The 17146-nt window shown below is 40.3% G+C and overlaps 1 protein-coding gene across 3 annotated transcripts in view; it reads left to right on the forward strand.

The window, feature by feature from the left end:
* Nucleotides 1-16258, forward strand: part of EDN3 (endothelin 3) — a 48371-nt gene extending 32113 nt beyond the window's left edge. The window contains exons 3-5 of one of the 3 annotated variants that reach the window (XM_082226531.1): nt 9019-9195; nt 10786-10925; nt 13397-16258. In XM_082226531.1, the coding sequence (XP_082082657.1) occupies nt 9019-9195; nt 10786-10912 (304 nt within the window). In that variant the 3' untranslated portion in view covers nt 10913-10925; nt 13397-16258. The remainder of the gene's footprint in view (nt 1-9018; nt 9196-10785; nt 10926-13396) is intronic. The other 2 variants (XM_082226532.1, XM_082226533.1) reach the window with 2 other exon arrangements.
* The last annotated feature ends 888 nt before the right edge of the window (nt 16259-17146 follow it).

The following is a 17146-nucleotide window of genomic DNA, read 5'->3' on the forward strand; positions in this document are numbered from 1 at the left end:
GGAAAAAAAGTTGGCGGAGATTTATTACCTGCCTTGAGAAGGCTGTATTTATTTAAAGATAGAAAGGCAATATACACATGTTGTTGATTGAGATATATATGTGTGTGTGTGTGTGTGTGTGTGTGTGTGTGTGTGTGTGTGTGTAGTATTTTTCCGTGTATAAGATGCCCCCTTGTATAAGATTCCCCGTATTTTTGGAACTCCAAATTAAGAAAACACCTCTCAGCACTACCCATGTATAAGACGAGCCCCAATTTTAAATCATTTTTTTTTGTAAAAAAACCTAGTTTTATACACGGGAAAAAATGGTATATATAATACATTAGTCTTTGCTGATCTGGATATGGTGGTCTTTAGTAGTGTTGTCCAATCTGCCCCTTGCATGCTACTTTCCACTGACATTGAACCTGTGCAAAACCTTTGTTTAGGTTTCTGCAGCTGCTAAACTTGCGTTATTATCCAACATTACATGCAAACCCTTTCACATACTACCCACTGAAAACAACAGGAGGGTAATTCCATTAAAATGTCAACCTACAGACCCATTTTTCATTTTCATATATACCGAACGTGCTCTTTATAATCTTAAAGAACGTGCTCTTTATAATCTTAAAGAAAACTTTCCGAAGTTCCATCTGGTAAGCAGCTTTTCAAGATGACATTTTACATACAACTTAGAATTTTTCTACTCCTCTCTCAAGTATTGATTTTTCTCTAATAGAGCCCCCACTCTTTTTCTTGAACTATATACAAGTTCCTACCAGTTTCCACTCAGATGGGTCAAGGAGTGGGAGGCCCAGCCTGATGAGCCGGGCTGAACAGGTGGACTCATTTACAAATCCAAAACTTCACCTTCGGAGCCAAAGACTTCTTACCTTGCCTCACAGGGTAACAGTACAAATGTAGAAATGTTGAAGGCAGTGTTGAACACGAAGTGTAAATGGATATTTCACATATTTTAAAATGAACACAGGGGAAGACGTCCTCATAGGAAATATGATTATCCTGAAAGAAAGCACAGATGCTGAAGCAGTCACTGAAGTATTGGTTTCAGTTGGCAAATTTGTTATTGTTGAGTCTGAGACGGAAATTGAAAAGAAAATGGTTGACGGTATGATCTTGAATATGAAATCCTCGTGTTAAAAAATGGGACTCCTCTGACATTTGTCTTCCTTGCAAATGAAGATGAAGATTAGGTTGAAAAGAAACAAATAGTTTGGGCACTGCCACAGCCAAGTGCAAATTCCCATGGGCATTATAACTTCCCACATGGATCTGCAGATCTGCAATTTGTTAACACATAGTAAAGCCTTATATGCACGAGGCTTTGCTTGGGAGGCCTTTATTTGTGTATCTGTCAGTGAATAGTCACCTGTTGGTCACAGGTCATTTATCAGAAAACTTTCTTTCCACAGTTTCCAGTAAACATTCCTGTAACATTGACACCTGCTCATGAAACATTAGCTGTTCATGTATTTTTTGCTGCAGGCAGATATACAGGGCGAGTCGTTTAAAAGAGGCCCTGTAGATACAGAGTACACATGTTCCATGGGGTCTCTTTTAAAAGATTCACTCTGTGTGTGTGTGTGTGTGTGTGTGTGTGTATAGAGAGAGAGAGAGAGAGAGAATACAGTGGACACTTGGGTTGCGAACATGATCCGTGCGGGAGGCATGTTCGCAACCCGCAGTGTTCGCAACCCGCAGCGCCACATCTACACACGCGCAGGTTGCGATTCAGCGCTTCTGCGCATGTGCAACCACCGAAATCTGAAAGAAACCCATTCTGCTACTTCCGGGTTTCGGTCCGTAACACAAAAAAACACAACCTGAAGCATCTGTAACCTGAGGTATGACGGTACAGTTGTCTTAAGTTGCAGATGAATTCTCGAGGTTGCGAAAGTATTGTGCTGGCAACATCTTTCAAAACACAATAAAAATAAAGGATTTAAACTTTGTTGGCATACTTATTCCTTATATTTGTAGGGAAGATCAATCCAACTAACACACAAACGGTTTAATGTTAATTGCAGTTCAAATAAAATTAGCTAAACACACAGGATATTATGTAAAGAAGCTTATAAATGCCATTACCAAGGATTGGACTGTAGAATCTGATTTTGGATAGTTCCTGAGCCTTTGCTAAACTGCTATGGTCCTCTGGGAGATTTGCGTGAGAGAATTATACAGCACCGGGTTGTATACGCATTTGCTTCCAACTTTGCATGAGAGAGAGACAGACAGAAGGATTAAGAGTGAATCAATGTCTCAAGCTATTAAAAGTAAATAATGGAAAGATTATAGTTCTAATCGCTACAGGGAAAAAGGGCAGGCAAAACAGACAGCGGATAATCCTTTTTGGAAGCTACTAGTTCTGCCTAACTGTTCAGAGACAGACATCATTTGCCGTTTTACATGCAAATTTTAATGTTTGGTGGTTCTCAGACGTTTTTGAGAAAAATAAAATTGGATGAGGTTTAAGCTTGCACATCGTAAGCAGCAAAAGCTTTCCGTTCCTCCTTGAATGGGAAAGTTTATCTTTTAAATTTATTTATTTTGAAAAAGTCTAAAGTGTACTTGCATCCTAAAAATAGATTTCAGGGAGGGTGGTGTTGTGGTTAAGGACAGTAGCCCCATGGTTTGCTTTGGGTTTAGTTTCCCTAGTCTTAGTTGATGCAGATTTGATTAGTCTTACAGTCTTTGGCCAGTTTTGCATGTTTTATTTTTTATCTTAAAGGGTATAACAGCATGGCATCCTTATGTGGGCAGGTCCACCTGTTCATGCTTTAAATAAAACATTTGAAAGTGCAATCCTATGCATGTCTGCAGAGAGGGAAGTCCCATTGAGTTCAATGTGGCTTCTAGGTAAGTGGATTTTGGATTGACTGAGAAAAAGGACAAGTTTCTGAAATAGACTGAAGAAGAAAAAATGAAACTGCATCGCTTCTGTTAGAGACAGTGATGGCCACTAACCTAGATAGACAAATCCATGATGACAATGCAAATTCATGATGCCAATGCTTCTCTTGTGGGGAGAGCGCTCTTGTGCCTGAATCCTGCTTGTGAGCTTTTCACAGGCATCTGATTGGCTACTGTGAGAACAGATGCTGGGCTAGACTGACCATTGGCCTGATAAACAGGCTCTTCTTATGTTCTTCTTGCCATTTATGTACCATATTTTCCTCCAAGGAGCTCAAGGCAGTGTACATGATTCTCCACTACCCATTTTATCTTCACAACAGCCCTGAAAGGTGGGTTAGGCTAAGAGGCAGTGACTGGCCCAAGGTCACCCATTGAACTTCATGGTTGAATGGGGAATTCGAACCCTGGCCTCCCAAATCCTAGTCCAACACTCTGCCTAATGGTCCTTTTAAAGAGGATTGAATGGCTTCATGGAAATTAGTAGCCAAAATAATGAAAAATGGCATATTCAGGGGCAGTACACTCCTGATTTTCAGATGCAGTATGTAAACAATACAGAATGGCTGTTTCTATCAGGTCATGCTTGTGAATGACATAAATGGACATTCACAGGTGGCTGGCCAATATTAGAGCTAAAATGCTGGACTGGGTACCAGTTTGGTCTAAGGTGTCTTGAGGCATTTAATACTGGTGTACATTTATTCATGCTGCTGAATATTAAAATGCAGAAGAGTAAGTACTAACTCCCATATGCTGTGTTTATTGCTGCAGAAAATGCTCTGCGTTATTTCACATTCTCTACCTCTATATTGATGTTTATTGATGCCCTTCTTCCCTTCCTTATTGCGGGAAGGTCTGTTTTGTTTTAAGAGGCAGAAATTAATTTCTCATGCCTTGTTTTTGACCCAGACACAGGAGAAGAGGGGGTTGGGAGAGAAGAACATTTTTCTTGTGTGCTTGTGTGTGTGTTAAAGAAATAGATGGAAAACAAGTGGCTTGGTGAGCGAGAAAATATTTTGTACTACCTTCCTTGGAGCTGAGATTTCTAGTGTAGCATTCAATTCAGTTCATCTGAATAAAGTTTGAATATTTTAGAATTTTGTATGGTTCCATATTAAACAACATTTATGCTGCATAAATTTAGAATTTTCCTCCTTTTTTCTGTGTGTACAAAACCAGAGAAAATAAAACTTAATTTTGATCAGACTGCTCGCTGTACTATGTGGGGGGAAAACAGGAAATGAGACACACAGCCACCCAATGCCTTTGAGATGGGGAATTTTACTAGTCATATGCATTGGTGTGAAACCCTATTAATTTTTCCAAGATTAGTGTCAGTGTTCTGCGAATTGTTCCCCACTCCCATTTCCACTCTAATAAATTTTTCGGTAGTTTTGTTGACGCATTGCTTTTCACGGTCAGGCTAATATTTATGGGCACTTGGGGAGGAGCACATAAACTTAAAACATGTAATATAAAATTCACTGTGTTCCCTTGCCTGTGTTTGGCTTAAAAAAATAATTGCAATAAGTGAGAGTTGACTTTTTCAGTGTAAGCTGAAGCCCAAAAGGATTGCGCTGGAGTGCAGTTACTTACCAATTTATTCACAGCCCATTTAAATTGCTTAATTTTCTCTATTCCTGTAACTTTTCCATGATTTTACACTCCTCTTCCTCCTTTCTCTTCTGCCTGTTTCACTTAATGCCTTCTTAACTACTTCCATTTCTTTTTGCAAATACATGGATTCTGTACCAATCTTTCAGGCCATTCCTAGGCCTTGATGCAACCTTCTACACTTTTAGCTACCAAACTCCTTCTTCCTCTTTCTTTCCTTCCTAATTCCTCTTCTTCAGTCATAGGATTTCTGCAACTGCTATAGGCAGTCAGCGTTGCCATTCTTTGTATTCTTGTGTACATATGTAAGCTTTCAGTGCTGTTTGGATTAACACTGAAGACTCATTTGGGAATTCCAGCAGAATGTAATCATTCTTGATGATTGAACTCTTCTTGGACTCTCAAGTGGAGGAAGGAAATGGTTGTGATGACATTGCTGGAACCAGTCTTGGGCATTACTGAATAGTTACATTTTCTTTTTTTTAATAAGCTATTTATTGAGATTTTCAAAAAATTACAAAATAAAAAGAAAAAAGGAAAATACAATAAAAAAACAAACAAAATAAAAATAGTTAAAAACAATTCAGTCTTTCCGTCACATATTTTTCATTTGCTTATTTCCCGGACCTCCTCACGCCTCCCTTTTCTGTATTCCAGTTCAAATTGTTAATTCAGCAAATCCCTCCCCTCTTCATTCATCCTAATCTTCAATTTTAAAATATTATAACATTAAATTTTTACCTATTAATAACCGTTTTCTCATATCTCTTATAGCATTACAGCTAAAGACCACTTAGTTTCTATCCAACATCATTCTAACATTCATTAATTTTACAATATTTCTGTAAATAACTGAATAGTTACATTTTCTCCCACCCTTCCTCCGAGCATCTTAGAGCTCCAATTTTATAATTGTTTTACTCCAATGAGCTACATGATTCAGTGGGGACTCATGACTCTTCACTGTCCCTTTTGGACATAACGCTAAATGAGTTTGGATTCTCCCTGAAGGAGTACTGTAGGTGTGTGGTTTGGCTCCTTGATCCAGCTCTGTCACTGAAGGTACAGGTGTCCTTAGTGAGTAGGGTGGAATCTTTTTGTTGTTGTTTAGTCGTTTAGTTGTGTCCGACTCTTCTTGACCCCATGGACCAGAGCATGCCAGGCACTCCTGTCTTCCACTGCCTCCCTCAGTTTAGTCAGACTCATGCTGGTAGCTTCGAGAACACTGTCCAACCATCTCGTCCTCTGTCGTCCCCTTCTCCTTGTGCCCTCCATCTTTCCCAGCATCAGGGTATTTTCCAGGGAGTCTTCTCTTCTCATGAGGTGGCCAAAGTATTGGAGTCTCAGCTTCAGGATCTGTCCTTCCAGTGAGCAGGGTGGAATCTACACACATATAAAAACCATTCTGAAAATGCTTTAAAAAAAAAGCGTTTTAAAAAATACATTGAATTTTCCATTAGGCTCACCATTTAGTGTCACGTTGTATATTTTACTTAAAACACACTTAAAATGTTTTATTTTGCAGCTGTATAGCAGCTCTATAGCTGAGTCCTAGGAGTGCCTTTTTTTCTTATTTCGGCAAGACAGTTGCGGTCCTTTCTGGATCAGGATAACTTGATCATAGTTACAGATAGGTAGCCGTGTTGGTCTGCCATAGTCAAAATAAAAAATTCCTTCCAGTAGCACCTTAAAGACCAACTAAGTTAGTTCTTGGTATGAGCTTTCGTGTGCATGCACACTTCTTCAGATACACTGAAGAAGTGTGCATGCACATGAAAGCTCATACCAAGAACTAACTTAGTTGGTCTTTAAGGTGCTGCTGGAAGGAATTTTTTATTTTGATCATAGTTGTTTGTGCACCAGTAACCTCATGTTTGGATTACTACAATGCTCTCTATGTGGGGTTTGGAGGCTGCAAGTGGTGCAGAACATGGCAGTTAGGTTGCTTGTGGGTGGGCATATAATCCCTGACTTTCAGAATTTGCACTGGCTGCCAATTTGCTAGCAGGTTGAGGGGATTGGTGCTAACATAGTCTTATAATTCCCCCTGTAAGTCAAGGCCAGGTTACTTGAGAAACCGCTTTATCTCTTATAAACCCAGTAAATTGCTGTGGTCTGTAGGAGAGTTTCTCCTGCGAATTCTAAAGATCTCAGAAGCCTGCTCTGCAGTAACTCAGAGTAGGACTTTTAGTGCTGCTGCTCCTGTTCTGTGGAATGACATTCCTGCCGCAGTATGACTGGCACCTGCTACCCGCTCTTTCCAGAAACAGTTCACAACAGTTTTGTTCATTCAGTCTTTCCCAACTGATTGGGCTGGGTCTTTACCCATGAAGGTCCACTTGTCAGGGTTTTAGTCTTGTTTTAAATTTATTTGCTGTTACTGTGTTTTAACTTTTTAATTAATGTATGTTTAAATTGCCGAGAGACAGTGTTTTAGAAGGGAATTAATAAACTAATTGTGACAATAATAAGTAACAATAAACTATGGCTTAGAAGCATTACTATCTACACCAGAGCTTTCCAAATTTTTCATGTTGGTGAAACGCTTTTTAGACATGCATCATTTTGCGACACAGAAATTCAGTTTTACTTGCAAGCCGGAGGTTAAACTAACCCCTTTCCAGCTCTGGGAGGGGTGTGGGAAGCATTCGCGTGAAAACACCAACACACTGCAGTCAACACACTAATGTGTTGCGACACACAGTTTGGAAAGCTCTGATCTGCACTGTTCGTCTCCCTCTCTGTTACTTTTTGGCATTTACTTATTTAAGAGCATCAAAATCTCTTAAGTGGTTTACATACGTGATAAATTAAAATCACTGATAAAATCAGATGTTTAAAAACAGGTTGAACAACTCTGCCCCCAAAACATAAATAAAAGTAGCAGTGTTAACAAATATACATTATAAAATAATGTTACATATTAAAATACTGGTTAAATTTACATGTCTGGGTAGGCTTGCCTAGACAAAAAAGGTTTTACCAGGCACCGAAAACAGTGCAACAAGAAACCTATCTACACTGAAGCGCTGGTTCATTGTAAGTGTTGAACAAACATTATGTGGCTCTTGTAAAAGTGCCAGTTCTGAAGATCAAAGCATTGGAGTAGGCATATAATTGGTGAATGATGGTTTATTGTTGCAGAAACAAGCCTCGTTGAGCCTTTGGTTTGCTCATTCCTCCCCTTATGAGGAGGATTTTGGAAACCTTTGCTTCTACTTTTCCTTAACCGCACTTTAGCGTTAAGCCCAAAGCCATGGTTTATTATCCTTGCTTATTTGCCTAAACCACATTTAAGGTTAACCATACTTTGAGTTCAGTTAATTGAAAACGGAAGTGAAAACTAACAAGTTTCTGTTTGCAGCCATATTGGAAGAAGTGCACAAGCCCAAAGTTAGTGCATTTTAGCACTTAGCCATAGTTTAGCATTGTCTCCAAGCCAGATTACTGGCTGTGTCTCTTAAGTGAACTAGTGCATGCAAATTGATTTGTGTGGTATAGCTGAAAGCTGCAGCTACTTTCGTTAAGTATGTATGTTGACATAAAATGTCTTGTGAGGCCATTTGGGGGGCTCTTACATGAATAGATAGATCCATGTGGACTTTATATGCAGCTTCTGGCTTTTTTTTCAGTTTTCCTTCTTCAGTTCAGAACTCTTAATTCGTTGAGGCTGAAAGTGAGTTGTTGAAATATGGGAGGGGAAATCATCTGGTTTATTTCTTCAATTTTAATTAAAGTCATTTGGCGATCTTCCCCCTCTCTTCCATAATTCCACAGCATGTCCTTATTTTTCTCTTTTCTTTCCAGTCCAGTCGTCCCCACGCGATTCTTGCCAGGTCTGGAGTAGACTCCCTTTTTGCACTCCAGGACATATTCCAAAATTATTTCGCTAATTCATTTAATATCATCATTAATATCATCATATCTTTTGGATATAAATTTAGGAAGTTTGTCACTCCAGTGAGGATATTGAGGCTGCTTGTGTTGAGGTGTAAGTTGGGAAGTAATAATACAATACATACCATCCTCCTTCCTTCTCCCGGGATGCCCCTTCTCCTGCCCACCATGGCTGCTCTTTTTGTCTGAAGTGTGGGGTAAAAACACTTAAAACATGGGTAGGCAAACTAAGGCCCGGGAGCCAGATCCGGCCCAATCGCCTTCTAAATCCGGCCTGCGGACGGTCCGGGAATCAGCTTGTTTTTACATGAGGAGAATGTGTCCTTTTATTTAAAATGCATCTCTGGGTTATTTGTGGGGCCTGCCTGGTGTTTTTACATGAGTAGAATGTGTCCTTTTATTTAAAATGCATCTCTAGGTTATTTGTGGGGCATAGGAATTCGTTCATTCCCCCCCCCCCAATATAGTCTGGCCCCCCACAAGGTCTGAGGGAAAGTGGACCGGCCCCCTGCTGAAAAAGTTTGCTGACCCCTGATAGCTTCCATACGATCTTGAAAATGCTAAAGCATTCTTACGTTTTTGTTGCAGGAGGATTGTTCCATATGGACTGGCAAATTACAGGGGAAGTTTCAGAGGCAAAAGATCTACAGAGCGGCATCGTAAGAGCTTGCATTCATCAAAACAGCCTCCATTGCGCTGCTCTTGTGCAGACAGATGCGACAAGCAGTGTATGCACTTTTGCAGAAGGACCCAGAATGGCCAATGGTAAGATTGTTCATCTGTGATGAGGGACGCCATACTGATGGTAGGTGGGGACAGAGTTTATGGTGGATGGGGCTGTCCCCTCTCCTCTCTTGCACAGCCCCCTATCCCTCATTTTCCCCTTCTTGCCACTCACATGAAATTAGCCCAAGGATAATGCATGTTGCACTCTCCTGTTTTATGGTATTTGTGTATCAAAAGGGAATTGAGAATAGCGTGGGTATAATTTTTCTCCCTCTCCCATATAAGAGAACCAAATAATGCAGTAGCAACAGGAAGTACTTAATTCAGTGTACAGTCGTACCTTGGTTCTCGAACAGAATGTGTTTGGGGAGTCCGTTCGAAACTCCCGGAACCGTTCAAAAACCAAGGCACAGCTTCTGATTGGCTTCAGAAGCGTCCTGCAGCCAATCAGAAGCCGCACCAGACACTCGGCTTCTGAAAATCGTTCGAAAACTGGAACACTCACTTCCGGGTTTCGATCGCTCGAGAGCCAATTTGTTCGGGAGCCAAGGCGTTGGAGATTCAAGGTACAACTGTATAGAATTCCCTACCACAAATGTGATGATGGCCGTTAGCACTGTCCCCTTTCACATGCATCCACAGCTAGCTGCATCCTCATGGTTCAGATGGGTAAGAAAGGCCCATGCTTTATGCCACTGTTAATTCGTTTGAAATTGAGCTCAGCCAGCTCAGTTGTTTGGCGTATTCACATTCAGAAGTGTTACGGATATCTATAATCTTAACACCTTACATGTGAGCTGTTGAGAATCATCTGGCTGTGACACCATTGGAAACGGAATAGTGGACTAGATGGATCCTTGCTATGATCCTACAAGGAAACTCAGATTTTTGTAATATAGCACAAGCACCAGAGTTTGCCCTAGATGAGTTTAGTGAATGGAAGAAACATGGAGAGGAGCCCTTAATATTTATTTGGGATGTAGCGTTGTGGAAATAGTGTCAAAAAAAGTCATGCTCACTTGTCCAGTTAACTTGTTAAGCAGTTCTTGCTTTATTCTAGCATTCCTTAAAGGCAGACGCTGGAAAAGCAATGGGTATGTTTTGAACTTGTTATTTGAAAGAGACAATCTTTGGATCGTACAGTGGTACCTCGGGTTACATACGCTTCAGGTTACAGACTCCGCTAAGCCAGAAATAGTACCTCGGGTTAAGAACTTTGCTTCAGGATGAGAACAGAAATTGCACGGCGGCAGCAGCGGGAGGCCCTATTAGCTAAAGTGGTACTTCAGGTTAAGAACAGTTTCAGGTTAAGAATGGACCTCTGGAACGAATTAAGCTGTTAACCCGAGGTACTGCTGTATTCAGTGCTAGTCCTACTTAGTGCAGACCCACTGAAATTAAGGAACATGTCTGTTACTTTCAGTGGATCAACTCTTAGTGGTCTAGAATTGGCTACAACCCTTTTTTATAAAAAAACTTTTAGGATAATGGCCTCACAAGGTGGTTTTCAACAACAGATACAAATAATAGAATAAAATACAAAATGCAAATTAAAAACTGAAGGTAGATAAATATTTGGGATGAAGAGATTATGTGGTAACTTAAAAGCCCCAACTTTCTTTTCCATAGTAATAATGAGCAACTGAACAGCAGAGAAGAAACAGATCCCCATCGAGAAAAGGAGCATATATCTCACTCTGTAGCCCAGGAGAATTTTCAGCTTCTTCAAAGTGGAGAGGTGCAGTCTATGTTTTAATTATATTGTGCGCGTAAGTGGCTAAAACGTTTGGAGGGCAAGTTAATATTTTGATAATTGTCAAGTCTGTTAGTTTAAAGAAAAGGCCTAGAAGCAGGTAGCAGGCATGTTTCTACCTGATCATGTGCATATTTAAGGCACTTTTTAATCATCGCTGTTTGCCTCAAGGCAGAAGTGTTGTATGCAAAATGTAAAGTGTTTTCTGTTGACTCAAATGTGCAACCAAACTCAACTCAATAGCTTCGTTTGGTACAAACCAGAAAGCATAACCTAAAATAATTATTTGGTGATTTTAGAATTTTTAAATTCTGTGTTATTAATAGAAACATATAGCACTCCAGAGTGTTCAAAGTGCTTCCTATACCTTATTTCAATAAGCCTTACTGTCAGGGAACTAACATCAGAGCGAGAGGTGAAGGGGAGGCTCTCTGATGATGCGGGAGAAGGACCCAGCAACAGGGGGAGAAACAGCCCAGTAGAGGGGGAAGCAATTCAGCGCAACACCAGGGATAGAGGGGGGCTGATGGGGGAATCGGAGAGAGGGCTCCAGGATTCTTCACTGGACATCAGTGAGGAGAGCCCAGGTCATCCGCTGCCCACGCCCTCCCTGCGCAGGAGGCTCCCGCGCAGTGAGAGAAGGCGGAGACTGGGCGTCAAACAACTTTTATGCTGGAAGAGGTTCAAGAAACGCCCACTGACGGATCCTGCCAGCGATTGAGGCAGCCACTATGAGAAGGGGCTGCACAGTCAGAAAGGTTTAACAAGGCAAATTAGCCTAGAGAGGCACCAGTTTACGCACGAGTAACTCATACCTACTACACTTACAAATGCCTTATAATAAGATGGATCAGTTTTATTACTCCTACAATTGAAGTTGGAGTGGGTACTAAGAAACAGGATCTTGCTCAAAGCCAGCTACTGAGTTCATGGCAGAGATAACATTTCAGCCGTGGCAGGGGTTTCCCACTCCACATCTTGGTCTTTTTTTGATTCAATATGACCTAGGCTGAAAAATTAAGACTTGATGACAGCCAGCCAGTCACACTACCTCACGACCCAGCAGGGAACTGACACTGGGTTTCCGACGTGCACAGCTAACCTTCCAAACATTGCACTAGACCAGCATTTCCCAAGCTAGTGCTCACATCATCTGGAGGGCACCAACCTGGGGAAGATGCCCCCTCCATCACACTAATTTCACTAATATAGCTAGGTGGACCCAAGGGTAAGGGTAAAGGTACTCCTGACCATTAGGTCCAGTCGTGACCGACTCTGAGGTTGCGGCGCTCATCTCGCTTTATTGGCTGAGGAGCCGGCGTACAGCTTCCGGGTCATGTGGCCAGCATGACTAAACTGCTTCTGGCGAACCAGAGAAGCGCACAGAAATGCCGTTTACCTTCCTGCCGGAGCAGTACCTATTTATCTACTTGCACTTTGACGTGCTTTCGAACTGCTAGGTTGGCAGGAGCAGGGACCGAGCAACGGGAGCTCACCCCGTCGTGGGGATTCGAACCGCCGACCTTCTGATCGGCAAGTCCTAGGCTCTGTGGTTTAACCCACAGCGCCACCCGCGTACATTACACTAACTTCATGTCTGTGGGATTATTCCTGAATGAAGTAAGTAGAACTCCATCCAGCTGGAGACTGGGCCATATCCAAGCCCCTACCCTAAGGTCTAAGGAATATGCTGGCCCACCCAGATATGAAAGATATGTGTGAAGATAGTGGCAGCAATTGCAGTAGGACTTGCTGGCAGCTCATTTTGAAGATGGCTTGCTGCAGCACCCTCCCTTCCCTGCTCAGAGCTGACCTACTTTAAAACTAGTTGTGGACTAAGGCACTATGATAACTAAAAGCAGTTCCTTCCATACTATGATGCTTACTCCGATTCCATTCTCTTTGCTAGAATGGCAGTTGATTTTTGTGGTAACATATGGCTAATAGTTCTCAGAAATTTAATTTTCTGCCTGTTGTCCAAACATTTCCTGGCGCTGCTTGCTACATTTCTGGGTATATATATTTATAAATGAAGAATTATTCCACAGCAAATGGCGCAAAAGTTGCATAAGCATTCTGTTCATAGTTTGTTCCTGAAAAGCCCATGTCATCAATCAAAACAGCAACAAATTGGTTTGTGTGGGGGAAATTGGAGCCAAGTCTTGTCTTGCAGTAACCACCAGAAATGAGCTGGATGGCTTGACAACACTTTGCTTTGCAGTATGTCCGGACACCTGGTAAATATATATTTTTCTTGAAGTCTTGTGTGGAGCAGGGGTCTTGTGGGATCTGTAGCTGATCTGTGTAGACATCACATTGAGGAAAGCAGCTCTAACCACTCCACCACACAGGCTCTCAGTGCTTGTTTCATTTATTTATAAAATAACCCTTGCTTTTGGCCCTTAAAAATAATAATGGTTTCAGAATACAAAACAAAATTTCAACAGCATTTGGAAAAGCCTTTCATTGTGCCTTTTTCTTCCACAGGTATGAAGTTGAGTACCTACCTACCTAAGATATGAAACTCACTGAAGATGAACAAATGTTCAAGACTCTCAAATGGATTATCTACCTGCAGGTGCTTCCTTTTCCTGAACTGATGCAATCTTGAAATTGGACAATATACCTGCCTGGAGGAAGTGTTACTGAACTGCAATGCTCTGGCTAATGTCTTGCTTGAGTCTTATACACCCCACATGATGGTGACATCCATGATGGCATCCATCAATTTTGGAAGGCAACATTTTCACTGTTTACGGTCCCAAGAACAGCCCCCACTGGCTAAAAAAGAAAAAAAATAAAGATTCAAGAGTGAAAAACTTTCCTACTCTGTCAAGATGCGGGACAGGAAAAAAGAATGTTTCACTTGTTTGCTTGTCATATGTATGAATGTCCAGCTTTTCGCATGCAGTTGTCATGGGACAAGCTGGGACATTGGAACAGTACCTGTATTAGATATTCTGGTCACTTTTTTTTTTTATAAAAGGCACCCTTTTTTCCATAATGTTGTTCAAACCTGTCTTCCTATTGTAATCTCAGTGGTGAAGAAATGTAAATGACAATATCTATGCAGATTGAATATGAATGGCTAATATTAATATAATTATAACATATAGCAAGCTAACAGTATACTGGGAGTATTTCATAGGCTATTGGATTTAGGCACCAATTATTCCTGCACTGAAATGGAATTTTACAACAGATCTACTGGATAGATGTTGAGAGAGAAGAACACTAGTTTATCTGTCCTATTCACTCTGCTATCCCGGGGTGAAGAAATTCTGAAACATTAAAAATGCATTTGAAGGACATTCAAAGCCATATATTAGCCCTTAATTCAAATTGCTAGAAGGACTGGCTGGGAAAATACAGTGATGGGAACTGTTAATTGCAATTATGAAAGTTCATTTTTGAGGAACAGACAAAGCAGAAGAATTGGATCTATTTCTACACAATCAATGGATGGCCTTTTTGAATTAGTTGGGTGCATGTTAAGAAGACTGCGGAAGAACATTCACCCAGTGTTTGCTAATCAGAAAGAGGAAAAAGACATTCATTACTGATAGTTGAGAATCTTTCAAAGGATACTTTCATAAGAATGGATTTTTCTTTAAAAGTCTATTATTTTACAAGAACATAGTTCTGGAGACCACAGTTAAGACTGTAGGCTGAACTGATGAACTTTTGGGTTTATTCAGAAAACGTGCAAATCCCCAAACCAGCTATATAAAATTTGCAAAATAAGTAACGGACATTGTTTTCAGCAAGAAAGGAAGAGATCTTTTGTCTATATTATATATATATAGTATATATATATGAATATATTACATAAATAAATTATTCTACTTATAAAAGTAAAACACCTCTCTCCATTATCACATATATACTAGTTTTCTATTTTCCTGGCCCAATTTGGTGTATTTTGTTGAGATGTAGTCTATTTATTGTACTGGCAAATAGCTTTTCTTACTGTGTGCGTTTCTTTTAGTTAACTCAGTGGATAAATCAATCTTGTTTCAAGGAACTAATTTTTATTATGAGGTAGATTGGTATCTGAGGTATATGTGGTATATTTTAATAACCACAGATTTCTTTTAGAAAGTCACAATGTGTGTGTGCAATGTGAGCATATGAAACTGTTTGTAAATCAGGCCCATGTCGTACAGAATAAGGCCCAAATCCAGCTGCAGCTTTGCCCGCTTTCAATTGTAAGCAAAAGAAAAATGATGCTCTTCGTGTACTTCATGCATATGTTATTCTATCGCTATTTTCTACAGACTCGGAAAATGCAGAAAGGTACACAAATCTTTCATCTGGCAAACCCTCAGCCCCACCCCAGTCAGTGACTTCATAGTGTTTGAGTTCATGCAGTCTCTATCCAGAAAGTCCTTCATCCTAGACAGTAACCTTATCATGGAATATAACTGTCCACAAGGCGTGTCAGTGTGGATCCAACAGTTCCGGACCTCAGACTATCATCTAGAGTCATGGTAGTCAACTCAGTGTCTTCCAATATTTTAGACTGCAACTCCCATGAGCATTGTCCAGCATGGCTCATGGTCAGTGATGATGGGAGTTGTAGTAGCTCCTGAGAATAAGTTGATCATCTTTGACCTAAATGCTAGGCACTGGATATGTTGCTTGTGTGCTTACCTCTTTCAAAAAATCCAGCTGTCTTCTGGAATAGACACATAGGAAGTTTGACACTGTTGTAAGGATACTTAGGCAGCTGAGTATTTTCTATCACAACAATTAAATCTTTTGACCATATGTAAAATGTGCCAAAAAAATGTCCAACATTATGGCCCCAAATTTCCCCAGTATGTGGCCTTCAACATATAAAGAAATCTGTGTCATCAGGTAATGGAATTAAATACATGTCAATGGTTTAATCAGAATATCAGTTTCCCCAAGGTTCCTTACAGTCCCAAATGGTTTGATTGGGGTTCCTATAGACAATGGAAATCCATTTTCTGTAATCTAGGCATTAATTAGTGTAGCAAAAGATCTAATTGAGCAAATATGGTGTCTCCAAGCCAGGTAATTAGTTATACTTGCGTCACATAAGAAGAACGGAGACTCAAATTTAGTTGTGATTAATTTATTCTGTTAAGTTTGATGAGGATCAATGATGAGATTAAACTGGTTCTTTATTGAGCCTAGGTAAATACAGGTCAAAACTTGCTTCAACTCCTATGGAATCTGTTTTCAAATTTAACTTATGGATTGTAGCAAATTTCTGCGGTTTGTTTAGTTTGGCCTTGTCGGATTGCTACCCACCTCTACTTGAGTAACTTCACAACAACATATTGCAAAATAAAAGGTTTGTGAATACCCAGATGATATTAATCTCAATATTTTAGGCTACAAGTTCTTTGCATCACACTTGATTAAGCCTAAATTACCAGCAGCCACGGCAACTTTCAGCTTTGGGTACGGATTCTGCTGTTGAGTGCCAAGCGCTTTTGCAGATGCTGTTATGTGGTGGTGCTGCTTCTGGGAACCTTGGCCAAATCATGGTTCTGGTACATAAAGTCTTATTATCAGTCACATAATTAAAGCCAAAACTGCAAACATTAAAAAAAAGTTGCAAAACTTCTCTAGCGACTGTTGGGAATAAAGTATGCTTTTTAAAAATAAAGTGTTATTAGCTTCTCCATAAAACGTCTAAAGTAAGCAAAAAGTTAAAATAGCCTTGTTGGTGATGTCACAGATGCTAGCCAATAGGCCCTTTTAAAAGTCAACTTTCCTTCAGTTCAAACTGATCTAAGTCTGCCCCCTCCCCCATTTCCAGAATTCATCCCAGTACATTTTTTGAAGGGTAGTGACAGAGCTATCAAATTATTTCCATCCTTCTTAAAACGTTAGGCTGAGTCATAAAGAGAAATTGTAGAACTTACTGTTGAACAAATATATGCCTAGTTTTGATTTAGCCAAAAGGAATGCCAGTTTGTTAACCCTGGCTCCTGTTAAATGAGATAAATATGAAGCTGAGTAGATTTAGTCTGCATCTGAATGAGTAGCGTAGCAAGAAATTTCAAGGGATGCCATGTCTGTAGACAAACGCCAATGGTAAAAACCCACAAAGTGATTGAAACATGATTCTCTTCGTTGCTTCTGGGTTAGTGGTGCTTCTGCCTGTGCAGTTTATCAGCCAAGTTTCTGAAGGATGCAACACTTGCCGCATTACAGTGCCATAATTCATTTTGTCTTGGATATGAATGGATCAAAGGCATC

This window comes from Podarcis vaucheri (genome assembly GCF_965113315.1).
Source record: "Podarcis vaucheri genome assembly, chromosome: 6".
Classification (NCBI taxonomy): domain Eukaryota; kingdom Metazoa; phylum Chordata; class Lepidosauria; order Squamata; family Lacertidae; genus Podarcis; species Podarcis vaucheri.